Source organism: Rattus norvegicus, chromosome X (assembly GCF_021556685.1).
Source record: "Rattus norvegicus strain SHRSP/BbbUtx chromosome X, alternate assembly SHRSP_T2T, whole genome shotgun sequence".
In the NCBI taxonomy this organism is placed as follows: Eukaryota; Metazoa; Chordata; class Mammalia; order Rodentia; family Muridae; genus Rattus; species Rattus norvegicus.
Window position 1 is genome coordinate 143,789,988 of NC_141554.1, and position 22,102 is coordinate 143,812,089.

The window sequence follows — 22,102 nt, forward strand, 5'->3', positions numbered from 1 at the left end:
CAGGGAAGTCTCCTTCTGTACAGCCCATGGAAAGCTGGGTCAAGACCAGAATTTCAGAGGCCTGGCTCCCCTTGCTTCTCAAGGAAAGAGAAGAAGGATAACACATGTGGAACAAAAGTCTTAGGAGGACACTTCCTGAGATTTGATGTGATGTCAGTTTCATGGAACCCCATAACAATATATCTTAGATGTGTCTGATTCTGTGCACAGAGTTTGGGGGCAAACAATCAGCTTCCAGTTGAGGAGACAATACTGCAATGTACTTTTTAATGGAAAAATAAAGAAATGAATAATAGCCATCCGTTTTCCTCATTCCTGCAGGTGCCCAACCAGGTTGACTCGCTGGAGTGCATTTTCTGCATTCTTAATAGATAGCTAGAAGGAAACGCCTTGCACAGCCCCAGCTAGAGGGGTAGAAAATTTCAAAGGGATGGTACACATCTCCGGCTCCTGCTTCCACGGTGGTTGAGCTACTCCAAAACTGGAGGATTGCTGTCTCGGGAATTGCGGTAGGAATTAAGGTAGGAGAACCTGGAGACTTGGGAGTGGGAAGAGGGATGGAAATTCACATGGGAGTGAACTGGAGGTCATAGTAGACTGTGCTATGTAAGATTTAATCAGGCTGTGGGGGGGGAGCTTTTGCTCCAGTTGATCATTTTGATAACCATCATCACTGACTCTGTACCCCAACTTAGGAATGCTGGGTGTATTTTTTCAGGAGTGTGGTAAAAGTGTCCGTAGAGTGTCCACGTGGCACAGCAGAGGCTACACTTCTGGCTTTGGATCACTTTGTCTGAGATGTTCTACTATAGTAGTTGTTTGGATAATATCTCTAGGTCATTATTTTTCTTCCTGATATCTCCTTAGAGTCAGCTTTGCAGTATCTTTTTCTCCTAGGGCAGATCGCCCCTCTCTTTACTCAGGAATACTTATACAAAGCTCATTGGAAGATGAGGCACTTGAGTTTTTCATAGGGATTAAACCATAAAATTCTCAGAATGTGTATCCTTTTAGAATCCATTTACTCCTCTCTCTCTCTCTCTCTCTCTCTCTCTCTCTCTCTCTCTCTCTCTCTCTCTCTCACACACACACACACACACACACACACACACACACACACACACACACACACAGGGTTGTATTACCCCGGCTTGTCTTTAACTCCTAGTCTCAAATGTCCCTCTTGTTCCAGCTTCTCAGCAAGCTAGAACCACATGGATAAGTCACAACATCCAACTTAACTCTGGATTTAAGTATCAACTGCAATTTCTTCCCAGTGGAGTGAGGTAGAGTCCAGAGAATCCCTTGTAGATTGGATCCTGAGAAGTAACACTAGCTCAGTGTGTGTTTCTGTGTGCAGAGAGTAAAAGAAATTTGGGGTCGATTCAGGGTCTCCACTTGCCTGCTTAGTCCTCTAAGTGAGCTGAGCTAAAACACGGCCTCTGGGGTGATCTCTAGCTTGTCCTTGGTCCGGTCATTTGCCATGTGCTTTCTTTGTCTATACCCAGTAAGACTGGAAATGTGATTGTGGCATGCTATTCCAAGAATCTGGCTAGTTCATTCTGTGTAGCTTCAGGGGAAATTAACAAAGAGACTGCAAGCTGTGTCAAGCCTAAACCAATCAGGGTGGCTGCTGGCTAAGTGGAGCTTAGGAGAACTGTCCTACAAAGGACTAAGAAGCATTAGGTAGTTGGAGTCTTCAAGGAAAAGCCAGAAGGAGCAAGCGGGGGTTTTGCATTCCTTGAGAGAATTCTATGGCTGCCTTAGGGTCCTGGCTCATGTCCCTTTGAAGATTACAGGTATGTCCTATCCCCACATTTGATAGATGGGGTGACTGTAGCTAGAAGAGGGACAGGGACTTTTCCACTCATCAGGTAAGGAGGAAGAAATAACTGGAAGCAGATGGAGGCTGGAGCTCAAGAGCTCAAATCTGGAGGTCAGCTTTGCCACTCTCTAATTTTATTTCATCCTCTCTACCATCTACTTTGCTTCTTTTAAAATGGGAATGCAATGCTTAGTTTGAAGGTCAAAAAACTGGAGAAGATATGTGGGCAACTTCCTGCATGAACAGGTATTCTATAGACTATAGCTTTAAAATGCTCCTGTCTCCACATAATCATTCCTCTATCCTTCCCAACACTTCTTTTTGTTCAGATTCACTCCATGAATCTGAATATGCATCATTTTTTTATCAAGGAAAAATTTGGCTACTGTGAAATAGATCTTGAGTCTACAACTTGATGAGTTTTGACAAGTGTCGTAACCACCACCCTCATCAAGACAAAAGTAAGACATGACCAGCATGTGGTGCTTCTGTGCCTGTAATCCTAGCTCTCAGGAGTCTGAGGCAAGATAAATGTACATTTGAGAGTAGCCTGGGCTACACAGAGAGACCTTCATGCACTGAGGGAGTGGTGGTGGTGTTGATGGTGGCGGTGGTGGTGGTGGTGGTGGTGGTGGTGGTGGTGGTGGTGATGGTGGCGATGGTGGTGGTGATGGTGGCGATGGTGGTGGTGATGGTGGCGGTGGTGGTGGTGAAGGTGGCGGTGATAGTGGTGTTGGAACCTATGGGACATTGGCAAAGCTGGTGAGGGCTCCCTCTTGCTTCTCTTCGGTCTCCATGCAACAAGCTCCCATGATTTCTGACTTCTAGCACCATAGATTATTTGTGTTTGTTTCATATAAGTGAAACCTTATGATATGTGATCTATTTTATTTGCTCTTTCCACTCAATCTAATGGGATTTACCTGCATTGTGTGTAATGATTGCTTGTTGTACTTTCTTGATGAGTAATATTCCACTGCATGTACACATCACAGAAAATGCACTTTCCTGGTTAGACTCATTTAAGCTATTTCATTTTGGGGGCTATGATGAACACAATCATCGTTAGTGTTTGTAGAAATATTTGTGTGTACATGGCTTGAGTAGAATGATTCTGAAAGGAGAGCCATTTAGAAAGAGTCCCTGAATCTGCCTGTGGTAGCACACTCTTTTAATCCCAGCACTCAAGAGGCAGACTCAGGCAGAATTCGGAGTTCTAAACCAGCCTGGTTACAAAGTGAATTCCAGGACAGCCTGGGATACAGAGAGAAACTCCGTGTCTTGAAAAAGGAAACAAATTAGAAACATCCCCTGCTTGTTGCCAGATTCCTTCCTGAAGTCTTCAGCATCACCTAACCATAAAAGAACCATATAAAACGGCTGAAGAATTCACACCTCACATCCTTTTAAGAACAATACAAAGCCTAGAGGAATTTATGGCCCTCCACCTCAAGGTTATGCACTGGTCACATCTTCTGACTCCTAATCTATGATTTCCTTGCATTTCCACTACAGGAAGTGGCATTCATTGTTTATTGAGCACTTATTTGTGCTCAGACCTCAAGAAATTTGTAAGACAACATGATGTATAGGATCTCATAGATGAGACAGAGAGGCAATCTAATCCTTATCTTTAGCCAGAGCACACAGCAAGTCAGGTTGTGTTCAAAGGTAACCAAGCAGTCCTGGGTAAAGGGAGTCAGGCCTTGGCCTTGATGCAAAAGGAGACTCTCATTGAAGGAACTGGCATGCTTGGCCATGCTGTTGTGGATGCTGCAGTCCAACTCCAAGGCAGCTCAGCAAATAGTTGGTGAGCAGTGAACGGAATGTGGCTATAGTGTACTACCATAGAAATGGAGTTTGGAAATCATTTTTATTGTTATGAATATGTGTTTGTGAAGACCTCAGAGCGGGTGTTGCTGTAGTCACTGGATTCTAAGATGAAGTGACTTCTGTGAAGGACAGTCTCCTGCAGCATAGGACATTGAAAGGTCCTTGAAGCTTTCATGTGATTTACTAGCTTGCATGGAAGTGGTCAGACTGGAAAGAAGTGCTGGGAGACAGTATCACCCTTGATTGTTTAGCCAAGCCCTCTAGAGAATCCGCCTGAGGTGGCTCCGCACTGACCTTGTATCTGGGAAGGACTTACTTCTGTTATTTGACCTCAGTGTTCTGACACCTCTTTCCTGGCTATTGTATAGTCTACTGTTTGACAATCCTTTTGTAAGAGAAGGCCACTCTCGGTGTGTGGCTGCGCTTTGAAATGTTGCTTTCTGAACCCTGATTATATTAGGCCTGTTTGTTTTTCAAGAACCCTGTGACTCCTTGTGGGATCCAGTGAGGCCCTGTAGCAAACTGTCCTTAAGAATGGGGGCGACATAGTCAAAGTACGTTATTCACCTGTATAAAATTTCCTTCTGAAACTCACTTGGGTTAATTAAGAAAGAAAGAAAGGAAGGGAGGAAGGAAGGGAGGGAGGGAGGGAGGGAAGGAGGGAGGGAGGGAAGGAGGGAGGAAGGAAGGAAGAAATTAATGCCATTTAACTAAACTAACCGACCCACTTGGTAAAATAGGACCAAGGATATTTTTCATTTGGTTGACAGCTATCATCACCTGTGTCATTCACTGACAATGGAAGAAGTGAAGAAGACTGGTGTCCAGATGCCTAAAAGCAGGCAAAAACCGATAAAGACGGAGTGGAGTGCCCGGTGTGTCCTTTTCACCTACTTTCAAGGGGACATCAGTAGCGTGGTGGACGAGCACTTCTCCAGAGCTCTGAGTAACCTCAAGAGGCCCCAGGAACTGAGTTCCTCAAGCCACAGTGAAAATGTGATCCTCAAGAATGGTGAGCACATTGGGAAGGAGGAATCTTTCACTGAAAGACCAGTTCTTTGACGTATTCTAGGTTCTTGGGTATGTGTGCATGGTAAAGGCAAATCACTGTTTACCGAGAAACCGCAGCACTTCTTAAGACAGTTAAGGTAAAATGGACAGTTCTTAGTCAACTGAGCCCACCTGTGTCACTGTTTCCATGACTGTTTAACAGGCTGAGTTTGCGGATCTGCATACAGTAAGAGCTCTACCATGGTCCACTTTGAGCTGCCTATCAGTGGTATTATTACGATTGGCTGTAGGGTAAGAACACAGAAAGATCTTCAATAAGGGGTGCCCCAGCCTCCTGCCAGTCAATAGTGGATGGAGGAGTCTTGCCACATGCTTCTCCCACCCCTCATGAGGATGGGGGTATCTATTGCTCAAAAGAGGTATGTCATAATGTGTAATTAAAACACTCAGGTTTGGGGGAGGAAGCCATGGACATGGAGCAGGGGCCATAGTATATATGCCTTTCACAGACCTTAGACACTTTTGCCTTCATGGATCCCTTCCTCCACAAAAAAAATGCAGAGTTTCATAAAATCAGTTTTATAAAGTCTTGGTTTTAAAATAAAAATGTCTGGACTTGCAAAAGTATTCCATGGACTCTAGACATTGTGGCCTCTGTGCCTGGTGCCATTAGGCAGTGAGTCTGGCTCCCGGCTACATTCCTGATGTGTATCTGCAGACCCGGGACTAAATGTTTTCAGGCGTTCACTATTTCTGTGGCCACACACACATGGCTTGTCTCATAAGAGGATTATGGACCACTAAATGGGGGAGATTCATGTAAAGTAGACACGTGAAGCCCCTGTCTATAGGCAAGGACATCTGTTTGTAGATTCCACCATCCTGATTTATTCTTCAGGAGTAGATTTGTGTGTACCTGATGAGCTGAACTTAGCACAATTTACCTTTTTCCTAGAAGTTAATTTGCTGGGTAACTGATGTGACTAGAATGATGTGGAAGAACATATAGCAGTGGATACTCAATCTGGTGTTGTTTCCCAACTACTTCCCATAATTCCTGACTCATGGAAGTTACTCAGTACTTGGGTGAATGGAACCGATTTGGAGCATAGCATAATAACACACACTAGTCATGCTGCAAAGAAAATGGGGGTGTGGTTTGGTTGGTAGCATAGTTATCTAGCATGCTTGGATTTGAGCTTCAGCACTGCATGAACTCGATGTCACATGCTTATAATCCTAGCATGTGGAACATGGAGGCAGGAAGACCAGGAGTTCAAAGACACTCTCAACTATATAAGGAGTTCAAGGCCAGTCTAGGAATACATGAGACCTTGTTTCAAAAAGAAGAAAATACTTTTTTGTTACAGAGTTGTCATCCAAGGGCCTACTTCTGTTAGTGCCTTCTTATTGACAGAGACCTGGTTGGGGATTTAGCTCAGTGGTAGAGCGCTTGCCTAGCAAGCGCAAGGCCCTGGGTTCGGTCCTCGGCTCCGGGGGGAAAATAATAATAATAATAATATTGACAGAGACCCAAGGCAGTGTCACATCACATAGGAAATTATGCATATTATCTGGCTACTCTCCTTCTTGCCATAAAGCCACATGTAATACCGATTTTGATGTCATTATCAAATCCCTAGTCATTCCCCAAAGGGCCCTCCTGTATTTCAAGAGACTAACTACAGTTTGACCCTCTTAGTACCTCACAAGAGAGATTAAGATCCAATGGGAGTTTCAGAGGACACATGTCACACTGACTCCTTAGATAAAGTCAACACAGAGAAGGGTTACTTTTGGATCTGTAGCCTTAGCAATTAGCCTGGTAACTACCCCCTTTCTCAGAACATGTCACTTCATCTGACTGCACCTATTTCCTCAATGCTAGAATTGACAATTATCGAGCTATAAGGTGTTTTTGAGACATCAGTGGGATAATGCAAGGTGGCAATGTGACACAATTTGTAGGGGTGGTGTCAAACAAGTATGACATGGTGTTCTAAATTAGATATTATGGATATGATAGCCTGCATTTAAAACATTAGGGTTAGAGAGTATCGGGCCCCTTCCCATGAGCTTTTGTGTTGTATGAAACTTTGCTATGTGACTGTTCTAGTGTTTTCTTGGCCTGTGGCCTTGCCGTGTTTTGTCTGGGGAGCTGCTGCCTACTAGGGGAGCTTGGGCCTAGCCTTGTTTCTTGGGCAAACCAGTTTCCACATGCCAGAGAGAGGTGGGGGTTTTCTTCTCCACTAGCTTTATGGATATTAATTACACGTTCCTCATGACAATCTTATAGACCCCCTACACATTTTCTCATTTGGCTTTGGGTTAAACAAATATTCCATCAGCTGACTGAGCAACTGAAGGAAAGACTGTCTCTCTCAAGGCCTTCCTTATCACAGGAGTCCCATTTCTACTAAGCTTGGTTACTTCAAGGGAGGGCCCCATGAAAGAAGTCCAGGCCAGTAGATGTTCTCATTGGTGGTATTATATGACACACCGCCAGCCTCAGACATGGTGGGAATCTATGAAGCAACCTTTCATTACTGACTGCTGCTTAGCATTCTGTTAACCCCTTCAGACCAACCTCAGGCAGTCCAGCCTCAGTTCAGTCAGGCAGAGAACAGACCCTCATTCACAGTCAACCATATGAGATTTGCCCACATTCTAAAGGCACTCTGTTAAGCCAATTATGCAAGGTCCAAACATAGAGACCTATATGGGAATGCCACTAAATATCCTGGCTTCTTTCCCCAAGTCAGAGTTATCTCCCCTTTTAGAGGACATTGGTGACTTCAGAGTCAGTTCCTGGTGAAGCTTCAATAGATGTGATGTCTTGAGGCAGGGTGTGGTCCTGGTGCTCATGGGCCTTATCTTAACCCATGTTTTCCCTGTTCTCCTCCTCTTAGCACAAGTCCCAAGTGTACTTCCATATACCTAGTAAACATGCCCAAGGGATGCTAGGAGAAGATCAGTTTCCCCACAGACATTTTCAAAGGCTTCCTATCTGGTACTGTTAGTGGGATTGGAAAGAAACACCATGTTTTTATCTTGTGGAGGATATCTATGTGAAATACAGTCCTGCTACCTGCTTCCTTTCTAATAAGAGTAAGGGACTTGTGCATATGTATGTCCCTAGCTTCTGTGAGGTACCAGATACCACACCAAAACAATTGCTTTCCTGTATTCCTCAAAATCAGCCACCATTTAGCTATTCTTCAAAGATAAGCAGGCTGACGGTAGCGCACACACAAGCAATCCCAGCACCGGGAAGACTGAGGAAGGATGACGGGATGACTGTGAGTTTGAGCCCTGGGTAGGCTCTGTGGGGGAGAATTTGTTTCTTTTTTATTTTTAAAGACAAGCTACCCAAATGCATGATGCTTGCCCCCCCCTCCGTGTGTGTGTGTGTGTGTGTGTGTGTGTGTGTGTGTTTGTGATCATGTGAAGGTTCTTGGCTGGAATATTGTATTGCACCTTTACACTACCTATCGATTCCTGTTCCCATATTAATGGTGAGGAAATGAAGATGCATACTCTAGACACCTGTCAATCTTACCACAAAGGTTAGATGCCCTGTGCCTGACGATACCAACACATTTTTCATCTCTGTCAGTTACAAAAATGAACCTTGGCATCTAGAAATCAGAAACTAGGTGCCTTGGGGGGTGACTATGAAGGAGAAGTTAGATCTGAGCAGGCCTCCTTGCTGTCCCAGAATATAAGTGTCTCGCTAAGCTAATCTTCCAATTGTGGTATGATTTTGTCAGTAGTTAGTTCAAATAGCATGCATTTTTGTTTTGGGGGGTGAATAAAATATGGAGGGACACCAGCCACACGGATAGAGAGTGCAAAGTCAATATGTGTAGACTGTGGTGGCCAAAAGTCGACATACTTTCCTGCTGTAAGGTGTGCATGTGAGTGTGCATCGATGGATGTGGTGTGCATGGATTTCAAAGAAAATGTCTTGTTAGATGGGGTGATAATGCTGTAGTTCTAAAGACAATGGAAGAGAAAGAAGAAGGAAAGAGGAGCAGAAAAATGGGGAGAAAAGAAGGAGGAGGGAAAAAAGAGTCAGAGGAAAAATAATCAGTCAATTATATACTTATCTTCACAGCTGTGATTCATATTTCGGACATCTACAAGTCAAGTCATTTTTAAAATGTTTTAGGATTTAAAAATAACTCAGTTTGATGTAGTGAAGTTTGCCTATAGTCCCAGGTACTCAAGAAGACGATGCAGGAGGATTGTTTGAGACTACTTCATGGCCAACCTGGGAAAAATAGTGAGAATATTTTTTAAAAAACTGGTTTTCATTGCCTTGAAAATAATCTGCACCTTTTGAAAATTTAGAAAACACAAATGGACACACTTCAGTTTTTATACAGAACCACTTTGCCTATAATAGGTTGTAATCTATATTTTATTTGAAAATGATCAGAATGATATATCTTTGGGTTGTTACATATTCTATGATTTTATTTTATTTATTTTTTCCCATTTTATTAAATTGGGTATTTCTTATTTACATTTCAAATGTTATTCCCTTTCCCGGTTTCCAGGCCAACATCCCCCTAACCCCTCCACCTCCCCTTCTTTATGGGTGTTCCCCTCCCCATCCTCCCCCCATTGCGGCCCTCTCCCCAACAATCACGTTCACTGGGGGTTCAGTCTTAGCAGGACCCAGGGCTTCCCCTTACACTGGTGATCTTACTAGGATATTCATTGCTACCTATGAGGTCAGAGTCCAGGGTCAGTCCACGTATAGTCTTTAGGTAGTGGCTTAGTCCCTGGAAGCTCTGGTTGCTTGGCATTGTTGTTCATATGGGGGCTTGAGCCCCTTCAAGCTCTTCCAGTTCTTTCTCTGATTCCTTCAATGGGGGTCCCGTTCTCAGTTCAGTGGTTTGCTGCTGGCATTCGCCTCTGTATTTGCTGTATTCTGGCTGTGTCTTTCAGGAGAGATCTACATCCGGCTCCTGTCGGCCTGCACTTCTTTGCTTCATCCATCTTGTCTAATTGGGTGGCTGTATATGTATGGGCTACATGTGGGGCAGGCTCTGAATGGGTGTTCCTTCTGTGTCTGTTTTAATCTTTGCCTCTCTATTCCCTGCCAAGGGTATTCTTGTTCCCCTTTTAAAGAAGGAGTGAAGCATTCACATTTTGATCATCTGTCTTGAGTTTCATGTGTTCTAGGCATCTAGGGTAATTCAAGCATTTGGGCTAATAGCCACTTATCAAGGAGTGCATACCATGTGTGTTTTTCTGTGATTGGGTTACCTCACTCAGGATGATATTTTCCAGTTCCAACCATTTGCCTACAAATTTCATAAAGTCGTTGTTTTTGATAGCTGAGTAATATTCCATTGTGTAGATGTACCACATTTTCTGTATCCATTCCTCTGTTGAAGGGCATCTGGGTCCTTTCCAGCTTCTGGCTATTATAAATAAGGCTGCAATGAACATAGTGGAGCACGTGTCTTTTTTATATGTTGGGGCATCTTTTGGGTATATGCCCAAGAGAGGTATAGCTGGATCCTCAGGCATTTCAATGTCCAATTTTCTGAGGAACCTCCAGACTGATTTCCAGAATGGTTTTACCAGTCTGCAATCCCACCAACAATAGAGGAGTGTTCCTCTTTCTCCACATCCTGGCCAGCATTTGCTGTCACCTGAGTTTTTGATCTTAGCCATTCTCGCTGGTGTGAGGTGAAATCTCAGGGTTGTTTTGATTTGCATTTCCCTTATGACTAAAGATGTTGAACATTTCTTTAGGTGTTTCTCAGCCATTCGGCATTCCTCAGCTGTGAATTCTTTGTTTAGCTCTGAACCCCATTTTTTAATAGGGTTATTTGTCTCCCTGCGGTCTAACTTCTTGAGTTCTTTGTATATTTTGGATATAAGGCCTCTATCTGTTGTAGGATTGGTAAAGATCTTTTCCCAATCTGTTGGTTGCCGTCTTGTCCTAACCACAGTGTCCTTTGCCTTACAGAAGCTTTGCAGTTTTATGAGATCCCATTTGTCGATTCTTGATCTTAGAGCATAAGCCATTGGTGTTTTGTTCAGGAAATTTTTTCCAGTGCCCATGTGTTCCAGATGCTTCCCTAGTTTTTCTTCTATTAGTTTGAGTGTGTCTGGTTTGATGTGGAGGTCCTTGATCCACTTGGACTTAAGCTTTGTACAGGGTGATAAGCATGGATCGATCTGCATTCTTCTACATGTTGCCCTCCAGTTGAACCAGCACCATTTGATGAAAATGCTATCTTTTTTTCCATTGGATGGTTTTGGCTCCTTTGTCAAAAATCAAGTGACCATAGGTGTGTGGGTTCATTTCTGGGTCTTCAATTCTGTTCCATTGGTCTATCTGTCTGTCTCTGTACCAATACCATGCAGTTTTTATCACTATTGCTCTGTAATACTGCTTGAGTTCAGGGATAGTGATTCCCCCTGAAGTCCTTTTATTGTTGAGGATAGTTTTAGCTATCCTGGATTTTTTGTTATTCCAGATGAATTTGCAAATTGTTCTGTCTAACTCTTTGAAGAATTGGATTGGTATTTTGATGGGGATTGCATTGAATCTGTAGATCACTTTTGGTAAAATGGCCATTTTTACTACATTAATCCTGCCACTCCATGAGCATGGGAGATCTTTCCATCTTCTGAGGTCTTCTTCAATTTCTTTCTTCAGAGTCTTGAAGTTCTTATTGTACAGATCTTTTACTTGCTTGGTTAAAGTCACACCGAGGTACTTTATATTATTTGGGACTATTATGAAGGGTGTCGTTTCCCTAATTTCTTTCTCGGCTTGTTTCTCTTTTGTGTAGAGGAAGTCTACTGATTTATTTGAGTTAATTTTATACCCAGCCACTTTGCTGAAGTTGTTTATCAGCTTTAGTAGTTCTCTGGTGGAACTTTTGGTATCACTTAAATATACTATCATATCATCTACAAATAGTGATATTTTGACTTCTTTTCTGATCTGTATCCCCTTGACCTCCTTTTGTTGTCTGATTGCTCTGGCTAGAACTTCAAGAACTATATTGAATAAGTAGGGAGAGAGTGGGCAGCCTTGTCTAGTCCCTGATTTTAGTGGGATTGTTTCAAGTTTCTCTCCATTTAGTTTAATGTTAGCAACTGGTTTGCTGTATATGGCTTTTACTATGTGTAGGTATGGGCCTTGAATTCTATTCTTTCCAGGACTTTTATAATGAAGGTGTGTTGAATTTTGTCAAATGCTTTCTCAGCATCTAATGAAATGATCATGTGGTTTTGTTCTTTCAGTTTGTTTATATAATGGATCACGTTGATGGTTTTCCGTATATTAAGCCATCCCTGCATGCCTGGGATGAAGCCTACTTGATCATGGTGGATGATTGTTTTGATGTGCTCTTGGATTCGGTTTGCCAGAATTTTATTGAGTGTTTTTGCATCAATATTCATAAGGGAAATTGGTCTGAAGTTCTCTTTGTTTGTTGGGTCTTTGTGTGGTTTAGGTATAAGAGTAATTGTGGCTTCATAGAAGTAATTCGGTAGCCCTCCATCTGTTTCAATTTTGTGGAATAGTTTGGATAATATTGGTATGAGGTCTTCTATGAATGTTTGATAGAATTCTGCACTAAACCCGTCTGGACCTGGGCTCTTTTTGGTTGGGAGACCTTTAATGACTGCTTCTATTTCCTTAGGAGTTATGGGGTTGATTACCTGGTTTATCTGTTCCTGATTTAACTTCGATACCTGGTATCTGTCTAGGAAATTGTCCATTTCCTGAAGATTTTCAAGTTTTGTTGAATATAGGTTTTTATACTAAGATCTGATGATTTTTTGAATTTCCTCTGAATCTGTAGTTATGTCTCCCTTTTCATTTCTGATTTTGTTAATTTGGACGCACTCTCTGTGTCCTCTCGTTAGTCTGGCTAAGGGTTTATCTATCTTGTTGATTTTCTCAAAGAACCAACTTTTGGTTCTGTTGATTCTTTCTATGGTCCTTTTTGTTTCTACTTGGTTGATTTCAGCTCTGAGTTTGATTATTTCCTGCCTTCTACTCCTCCTGGGTGTATTTGCTTCTTTTTGTTCTAGAGCTTTTAGGTGTGCTGTCAAGCTGCTGACATATGCTCTTTCCTGTTTCTTTCTGCAGGCACTCAGCGCTATGAGTTTTCCTCTTAGCACAGCTTTCATTGTGTCCCATAAGTTTGGGTATGTTGTACCTTCATTTTCATTAAATTCTAAAAAGTTTTTAATTTCTTTCTTTATTTCTTCCTTGACTAGGTTATCATTGAGTAGAGCATTGTTCAATTTCCACGTATATGTGGGCATTCTTCCCTTATTGTTATTGAAGACCAGTTTTAGGCCGTGGTGGTCCAATAGCACGCATGGGATTATTTCTATCTTTGTGTACCTGTTGAGGCCCGTTTTTTGACCAATTATATGGTCAATTTTGGAGAAAGTACCATGAGGAGCTGAGAAGAAGGTATATCCTTTTGCTTTAGGATAGAATGTTCTATAAATATCCGTTAAGTCCATTTGGCTCATGACTTCTCTTAGTCTGTCTACATCTCTGTTTAATTTCTGTTTCCATGACCTGTCCATTGATGAGAGTGGGGTGTTGAAATCTCCTACTAGTATTGTGTGAGGTGCACTGTGTGTTTTGCGCTTTAGTAGGTTTCTTTTACGTATGTTGGTGCCCTTGTATTTGGGGCATAGATATTTAGGATTGAGAGTTCATCTTGGTGGATTTTTCCTTTGATGAATAAGAAGTGTCCTTCCTTATCTTTTTGATGACTTTTGGTTGAAAATTGATTTTATTTGATATTAGAATGGCGACTCCTGCTTTCTTCTTCCGACTATTTGCTTGGAAAGTTGTTTTCCAGCCTTTCACTCTGAGGTAGTGTCTGTCTTTGTCTCTGAGGTGTGTTTCCTGTAGGCAGCAGAATGCATGGTCCTTGTTGCGTATCCAGTTTGTTAATCTATGTCTTTTTATTGGGGCGTTGAGGCCATTGATGTTGAGAGATATTAAGGAATAGTGATTATTGCTTCCTGTTATATTCATATTTGGATATGAGGTTATGTTTGTGTGCTTTCATTCTCTTTGTTTTGTTGCCAAGACGATTAGTTTCTTGCTTCTTCTAGGGTATAGCTTGCCTCCTTATGTTGGGCTTTACCATTTATTATCCTTTGTAGTGCTGGATTTGTAGAAAGATATTGTGTAAATTTGGTTTTTCATGGAATATCTTGGTTTCTCCATCTATGTTAATTGAGAGTTTTGCAGGATACAGTAACTTGGGCTGGCATTTGTGTTCTCTTAGGGTCTGTATGACATCTGTCCAGGATCTTCTGGCTTTCATAGTTTCTGGTGAAAAGTCTGCTGTGATTCTGATAGGTCTGCCTTTATATGTTACTTGACCTTTTTCCCTTACTGCTTTTAATATTCTTTCTTTATTTTGTGCATTTGGTGTTTTGACTATTATGTGACAGGAGGAGTTTCATTTGTGGTCCAATCTATTTGGAGTTCTGTAGGCTTCTTGTATGCTTATGGGTATCTCTTTCTTTAGGTTAGGGAATTTTTCTTGTATGATTTTGTTGAAGATATTTACTGGTCCTTTGATCTGGGAGTCTTCACTCTCTTCTATACCTATTATCCTTAGGTTTGATCTTCTCATTGAGTCCTGGATTTCCTGTATGTTTTGGACCAGTACCTTTTTCCGTTTTACATTATCTTTGACAGTTGAGTCAATGATTTCTATGGAATCTTCTGCTCCTGAGATTCTCTCTTCCATCTCTTGTATTCTGTTGGTGAAGCTTGTATCTACAGCTCCTTGTCTCTTCTTTTGGTTTTCTATATCCAGGGTTGTTTCCATGTGTTCTTTCTTGATTGCTTCTATTTCCATTTTTAATTCCTTCAACTGTTTGATTGTGTTTTCCTGGAATTCTTTCAGGGATTTTTGTGATTCCTCTCTGAAGGCTTCTACTTGTTTATTTATGTTTTCCTGTGTTTCTCTAAGGGAGTTCTTCATGTCTTTCTTGAAGTCATCCAGCATCATGATCAAATATGATTTTAAAAATAGATCTTGCTTTTCTTGTGTGTTTGGATATTCCGTGTTTGCTTTGGTGGGAGAATTGGGCTCCGATGATGCCATGTAGTCTTGGTTTCTGTTGCTTGGATTCCTGCGTTTGCCTCTCGCCATCAGATTATCTCTAGTGTTACTTTTTTCTGCTATTTCTGACAGTGGGTAGACTGTCCTGTAAGTCTGTATGTCAGGGGTGCTGTAGATCTGTTTTCCTGTTTTCTGTCAGCCAGTTATGGGAACAGAGTGTTCTGCTTTTGGGCATGTAGTTTTTCCTATCTACAGGTCTTCAGCTGTTCCTGTGGGCCTGTGTCCTGAGTTCACCAGGCAGGTAGCTTGGAGTAGGAAGGTTTGTCTTACCTGTGGTCCCGAGGCTCAAGTTTGCTCGTGGGGTGTTGCTTATGAGCTCTCCATGGGGGCAGCAACCAGAAAGATCTGGGCTGCCCTTTCCAGGAGCTTCTGTGCACCAGGGTTCCAGATGGCATTTGGTGGTTTCCTCTGGAATAAGTAATGTGGGCAGAGTGCATTCTCTTCTGGTTTCCCAGGTGTGTCTGCCTCTCTGAAGGTTTACCTCTCCCTCCCATGGGATTTGGGTGCAGAGAACTGTTTATCTGGTCGGTCCCTTCAGGTTCCGGCGGTGTCTCAGACGCAGGGGACCTGCTGCTGCTGCTGCGCCCTTATCCAAGGGGACCCAGAGGCCATATACAGTTTCCTCTTGGGCCAGGGATGTGGGCAGGGGTGGGCAGTGTTGGTGGTCTCTTCCGCTCTGCAGTCTCAGGAGTGCCCACCATTCCAGGCCCTGAACCCCATTTTTAATAGGGTTATTTGTTTCTTTGCAGTCTAACTTCATGAGTTCTTTGTATATTTTGCATATTAGCCCTCTATCAGTTGTAGGATTGGTAAATATCTTTTTCCAATCTGTTGGTTGTCATTTTGTCCTAACAACAGCGTCCTTTGCCTTACAGAAGTTTGTAGCTTTATGAGATCCCATTTGGCGATTCTTGATCTTAGAGCATAAGCCATTGGTGTTTTGTTCAGGAAACTTTCTCCAGTGCCCATGTGTTCGAGATTCTTCCCCACTTTTTCTTCTATTAGTTTGAGTGTATCTGGTTTGATGTGGAGGTCCTTGATCCACTTGGACTTAAGCTTTGTACAGGGTGATAAGCATGGATCGATCTGCATTCTACTACATGCTGACCTCCAGTTGAACCAGCACCATTTGCTGAAAATGCTATCTTTTTTCCATTGGATGGTTTTGGATCCTTTGTCAAAAATCAAGTGACCATAGGTGTGTGGGTTCATTTCTGGGTCTTCAATTCTGTTCCATTGGTCTATCTGCCTGTCTCTGTACCAATACCATGCAGTTTTTATCACTATTGCTCTGTAATACTGCTTGAGTTCAGGGATAGTGATTCCCCCTGAAGTCCTTTTATTGTTGAGGATAGTTTTAGCTATCCTGGGTTTTTTGTTATTCCAGATGAATTTCCAAATTGTTCTGTCTAACTCTATGAAGAATTGGATTGGTATTTTGATGGGGATTGCATTGAATCTGTAGATTGCTTTTGGTAAAATGGTCATTTTTAATATATTAATCCTGCCAATCCATGAGCATGGGAGATCTTTCCATCTTCTGAGGTCTTCTTCAATTTCTTTCTTCAGAGGCTTGAAGTTCTTATCATACAGATCTTCCACTCGCTTGGTTAAAGTCACACCGAGGTATTTTATATTATTTGGGACTATTATGAAGGGTGTCGTTTCCCTAATTTCTTTCTCGGCTTGTTTCTCTTTTGTGTAGAGGAAGGCTATTGATTTATTTGAGTTAATTTTATACTCAGCCGCTTTGCTGAAGGTGTTTATCAGGTTTAGTAGTTCTCTGGTGGAACTATAGGGCTCACTTAAATGTACTGTCATATCATCTGCAAACAGTGACATTTTGACTTCTTCCTTTCCAATCTGTATCCCTTTGATCTCCTTTTGTTGTCTGATTGCTGTGGCTAGGACTTTGAGAACTATATTGAATAAATAGGGAGAGAGTAGGCAGCCTTGTCTAGTCCCTGACTTTAGTGTGATTGCTTCAAGTTTCTCTCCATTTAGGTTAATGTTAGCTACTGGTTTGCTGTATATGGCTTTTACTATGTGTAGGTATGGGCCTTGAATTCCTATTCTTTCCAGGACTTTTATCATGAAGGGGTGTTGAAGTTTGTCAAATGCTTTCTGAGCATCTAATGCAATGACCATGTGGTTTTTATCTTTCAGTTTGTTTATATAGTGGATTACGTTGATGATTTTCCGTATATTAAGCCATCCCTGCATGCCTGGGATGAAGCCTATTTGATCATGGTGGATGATTGTTTTGATATGTTCTTGGATTCGGTTAGCAAGAATTTTATTGAGTATTTTTGCATTGATATTCATAAGGGAAATTGGTCTGAAGTTCTCTTTCTTTGTTGGGTCTTTGTGTGGTTTATGTATAAGAGTAATTGTGGCTTCATAGAAGTAATTCAGTAGCCCTCCATTTGTTTGAATTTGTGGAATAGTTTGGATAGTATTGGTATGAGGTCTTCTATGAAGGTCTGATAGAATTCTGCACTAAACCTTTCTGGACCTGGGCTCTTTTTGGTTGGGTGGCTTTTAACGACTGCTTCTATTCCTTTAGGAGTTATGGAGTTGTTTAAATGGTTTATCTGTTCCTGATTTAACTTTGTTACCTAGTATCTGTCTAGGAAATTGTCCATTTCCTGCAGATTTTCAAGTTTTGTTGAATATAGTCTTTTGTAGCAGGATGTAATGATTTTTTGAATTTCCTCTGATTCTGTTGTTATGTCTCCCTTTTCACTTTTGACTTTGTCAATTTGGACACACTCTCTGTGTCCTCTGATTAATCTGGCTAAGGGTTTATCTGTCTTGTTGACTTTCTCAAAGAACCAACTTTTGGTTCTGTTGATTCTTTGTATCGTCCTTTTTCTTTCTACTTGGTTGATTTCAGCTCTGAGTTTGATTATTTCCTGCCTTCTACTCCTCCTGTGTGTATTTGCTTCTTTTTTTCTAGAGCTTTTAGGTGTGCTGTCAAGCTGCTGATATATGCTCTCCCCTGTTTCTTTCTGCAGCCACTCAGAGCTATGAGTTTTCCTCTTAGCACAGCTTTCATTGTGTCCCATTAGTTTGGTTATGTTGTACATTCATTTTCATTAAATTCTAAGATGTCTTTAATTTCTTTTATTTCTTCCTTGAGCAGGTTATCATTGAGTAGAGCATTTTTTGACTTCCATGTATATGTGGGCGTTCTTTCCTTATTATTACTGAATACCAGCTTTAGCCCTTGGTGGTCTGATAGCACGCATGGGATTATTTCTATCTTTCTGCATCCACTGAGGCCTGTTTATATGGTCGATTTTGGAGAAAGTACCATGAGGTGGTGAAAAGATACATCTTTTTGTTTTAGGATAGAATGTTGTATATATACATGTTAAGTCCATTTTGTTCATAACTTCTGTTAGTCTGTCTACGTCTCTGTTTAATTTCTGTTTCCATGATCTGTCCATTGATGAGAATGGGGTGTTGAAATCTCCTACTATTATTGTGTGAGCTGCAATGTGTGCTTTGAGCTTTAGTAAGGTTTCTTTTATGTATGTAGGTGCTCTTGTATTTGGAGCATAGATATTTAGGATTGGGAGTTCATCTTGGTGAATTTTTCCTTTGATGACTATGAAGTGTCCTTCCTATCTTTTTGATGACTTTTGGTTGAAAATTGATTTTATTCGATATTAGAATGGCTACTCCAGCTTGCTTCTTCAGACCATTTGCTTAGAATGTTGTTTTCCAGCCTTTTACTCTGAGGTAGTGTCTTTCTTTGTCTCTGATGTGTGTTTCCTGTAGGCAGCAAAATGCTCAGTCCTCATTATGTATCCAATTTGTTAACCTGTGTCTTTTTATTGGGGAATTGAATCTATTGATGTTGAGCGATATTAAGGAAGAGTGATTGTTGCTTCTTGTTATCTTCGTATTTGGAGGGGAGATCATGATTGTGTGCTTGTCTTCTCTTTGTTTTGTTGCAAAATTATTAGTTTCTTGCTTTTTCTAGGGTGTAGCTTGCCTCCTTGTGTTGGGCTTTACCATTTATTGTCCTTTGTAGCGCTGGATTTGTAGGAAGATGTGTAAATTTCGTTTTGTCGTCCAATATCTTGGTTTCTGCATCTATGTTATTTGAGAGTTTTGCTGGATACAGTAACCTGGGCTGGCATTTGTGTTCTCTTAGGGTCTGTATGACATCTGTCCAAGATCTTCTGGCTTTCATAGTCTCTGGTGAGAAGTCTGGTGTAATTCTGATAGGTCTGCTTTTATGTGTTACTTGACCTTTTTCCCTTACTGCTTTTAATATTCTTTCTTTATTTTGTGCATTTGGTATTTTGACTATTGTATGAAGGGAGGAAGTTTCTTTTGTGGTCCAATCTATTTGGAGTTCTGTAGGCTTCTTGTATTTTTATGGGCATCTCTTTCTTTAGGTTAGGGAATTTTTCTTGTATGATTTTGTTGAAGATATTTACTGGTCCTTTGATCTGGGAGTCTTCACTCTCTTCTATACCTATTATCCTTAGGTTTGATCTTCTCATTGAGTCCTGGATTTCCTGTATGTTTTGGACCAGTACCTTTTTCCGTTTTACATTATCTTTGACAGTTGAGTCGATGATTTCTATAGAATCTTCTGCTCCTGAGATTCTCTCTTCTATCTCCTATATTCTGTTGGTGAAGCTTGTATCTACGGCTCCATGTCTCTTCCTTTGGTTTTCTATATCCAGGGTTGCCTCCCTTTGTGCTTTCTTTATTGTTTCTATTTTCATTTTCAATTCCTTCACCTGTTTGATTGTGTTTTCCTGTAATTCTTTCAGGGACTTTTGTGTTTCCTCTCTAAGGGCTTCTACTTGTTTACTTGTGCTTTCCTGCATTTCTCTAAGGGAGTTCTTTATGTCTTTGTTGAAGTCCTCCATCTTCATGATCAAATGTGATTTTAAATCTAGATCTTGCTTTTCTGGTGTGTTTGGATATTCAGTGTTTGCTTTGGTGGGAGAATTGGGCTCCTATTACGTTATGTAGTCTTGGTTTCTCTTGCTTGGGTTCCTGCGCTTGCCTCTTGCCATCAGGTTGTCTCTGGTCTTACCTTGTTCTGCTATTTCTTACAGTGGCTTGACCGTCCTATAGGTCTATGTGTAAGGAGTGCTGTAGACCTGTTTTCCTGTTTTCTTTCAGCCAGTTATAGGGACAGAGTGTTCTGCTTTCAGGCATGTTGTCATTCCTGTCCACTGGCTTTCAGCTGTTCCTGTGGGCTTGTGTCATGAGTCCACCAGGTAGGTCACTTGGAGCAGAAATGTTGGTCTTACCTCTGGTCTCGGGCCTGAAGTTGCTCCTCGGGGCTTGGTTTCAGTTCTCCATGAGGGCAGCAAGCAGAAGGGCCTGCCCCTACTTCTGGGTCCCTGTGCACAGGGGAGTCCTGATGACGTTAGGCGTTTTCCTCTAGAGTCAGAAATGTGGGCATAGAGTATTCTCCTCTGGTTTCCCAGGTGTGTCTGCCCCTCTGAAGGTCTATCTCTCCCTCCCATGGGATTTGGGTGCAGGAAGTTGTTTGACTGGGTCCGTTCAGATCCGGGCACAGTCTGGACTGCAGGGCTCTTGCAGCTTGACTGCCCCTATCTTCCTGTTCCTAGAGGCCCTCTTGGGCCAGGGATGTGTGCAAAGGTGGGCAGAAGTGGTGGTCTCTCCTGCCCTGCAGTCTCATGATTGCCCACCTGTCTGGGTGATGAGCTCTCTCCCCCACAGGGTTTGGGAGCAGGGAGCTGTGGGCCATGATCAGTGAGGTTTGGATGATTTTATTTTATACTTCAAGAGCATCACTTTTTAGATAGATGACATTTATTAATTTTCTAACATCTAGATTATTGTTAACCTTTCACATCACTTTAGGCATCCTTGCAGCTACATTTTTGCTTGTATCTTTGATTGTATCTTTAAACTGTGGGTGATGGAATAACCAAGCCTGTAGTTTGGTTATACACTGAATATGTCCCCAGTAAAGTTTCAGTGTGCTGATGTGAGAGACAGTAAGATCTTTAAGAGCTGGGTCTCTCCTCTCAGAGGGATTAAAGTAATTCTTAGATTCTGTGTTACCTGTCAATTCTCAAGACAGTGAGTTGGAATAAAAGAACAATCCTGACCCCTGAAGTGCTCCCTGGCTTCCTGTCCCCATGTGATCAGTCCTGAAATGAGATTATTCTCTAGGTGTCGGTACCAGAGTTTGAATAATCTGCCTGCCTCTTTGGAGATTACACCGCCTCAGGTTTCTTGTAACAGCAAAAAGAATTTAAAAAAAGCCATGTCAAGAGGTTGCATAAGTTGTAGAGGTGGGTTTGTGTGTGTGCATGTGTGTATAAAAATTGTTCACCAGGGATATTTATGCCAATCTGTTATTCCTTCAACTTCAATAATGTATGAAAGCGCCAAATTCCCTGCTAACCTTAAAGTAGTTCAGTGAGGAAGTGTGTGTGTGTGTGTGTGTGTGTGTGTGCACGCGCGCACGCATATTCGTGTTATTTGTATGTGCACACATACATTTATGAGTATATGTACATTTTTGCAATTACATATGTGTGTTTGTGCATATTCATATGCTCTAATAATTGTAACTGAATATATGAGAGTGCATTCATTGGAATATGTAGCTAGGACATGCTATGTGCAAGGCATGGTGAGAATTCTCAGGAATATCTTGGTGGAGAGGAGAAATAAACTAACCCTATGCATACTGGGTATTAGGAAAGAACAATAGGGAGTGAGTGAATGAATGAATGAATGATGTAACTACTTGTGTGAAGAAAACAAGCAGGTTACAGCCATAGAGAGTAACATGATAAACTGTAGATTGAAGATTTCTGAGAGGATGTTGTTAGAGTTTGTGTGCCCAGATTAGGAGGTCTGCGCTTCCATCCAAGCACAGAGGCAGGATCATTCCCTGATGTGACTGCTAACTTTATGGTAGAAGAAAGGACTTCTAGTAGGTTCTAGGGGTTGCAAAAGTGTGCATGGGTGGGAATGATGGTGTTTCTGGACGTTCTTGGGAGGAGGGAAGAATAGAATTTCTGACTTTCTGGACACTCCTGATCTTAGAACCAATGAGTCACAGGAATTCTAGAAGAAGAGTCTAGATGCTTACAGTTGATGTATATGGGGTGGAAGCCATCGATGTTCTTTTTTTTTTTTTTTTTTTCTTTTTCTTTTTTCTTTTTTTCGGAGCTGGGGACCGAACCCAGGGCCTTGCGCTTGCTAGGCAAGCGCTATACCACTGAGCTAAATCCTCAACCCCGCCATCTATGTTCTTACTGAAATA

General features: G+C 41.7%; 1 protein-coding gene across 3 annotated transcripts in view; it reads left to right on the plus strand.

Annotated features, from left to right (window-relative positions):
- The first annotated feature begins 311 nt into the window (after positions 1–311).
- The window catches only part of Vgll1 (vestigial-like family member 1), a 28,064-nt gene continuing 6,273 nt past the window's right edge, over positions 312–22,102 (plus strand). The window contains exons 1-3 of one of the 3 annotated variants that reach the window (XM_087600354.1): positions 312–521; positions 2,197–2,286; positions 4,429–4,670. In XM_087600354.1, the coding sequence (XP_087456480.1) occupies positions 4,457–4,670 (214 nt within the window). In that variant the 5' untranslated portion in view covers positions 312–521; positions 2,197–2,286; positions 4,429–4,456. 3 annotated transcript variants of the gene reach the window in all.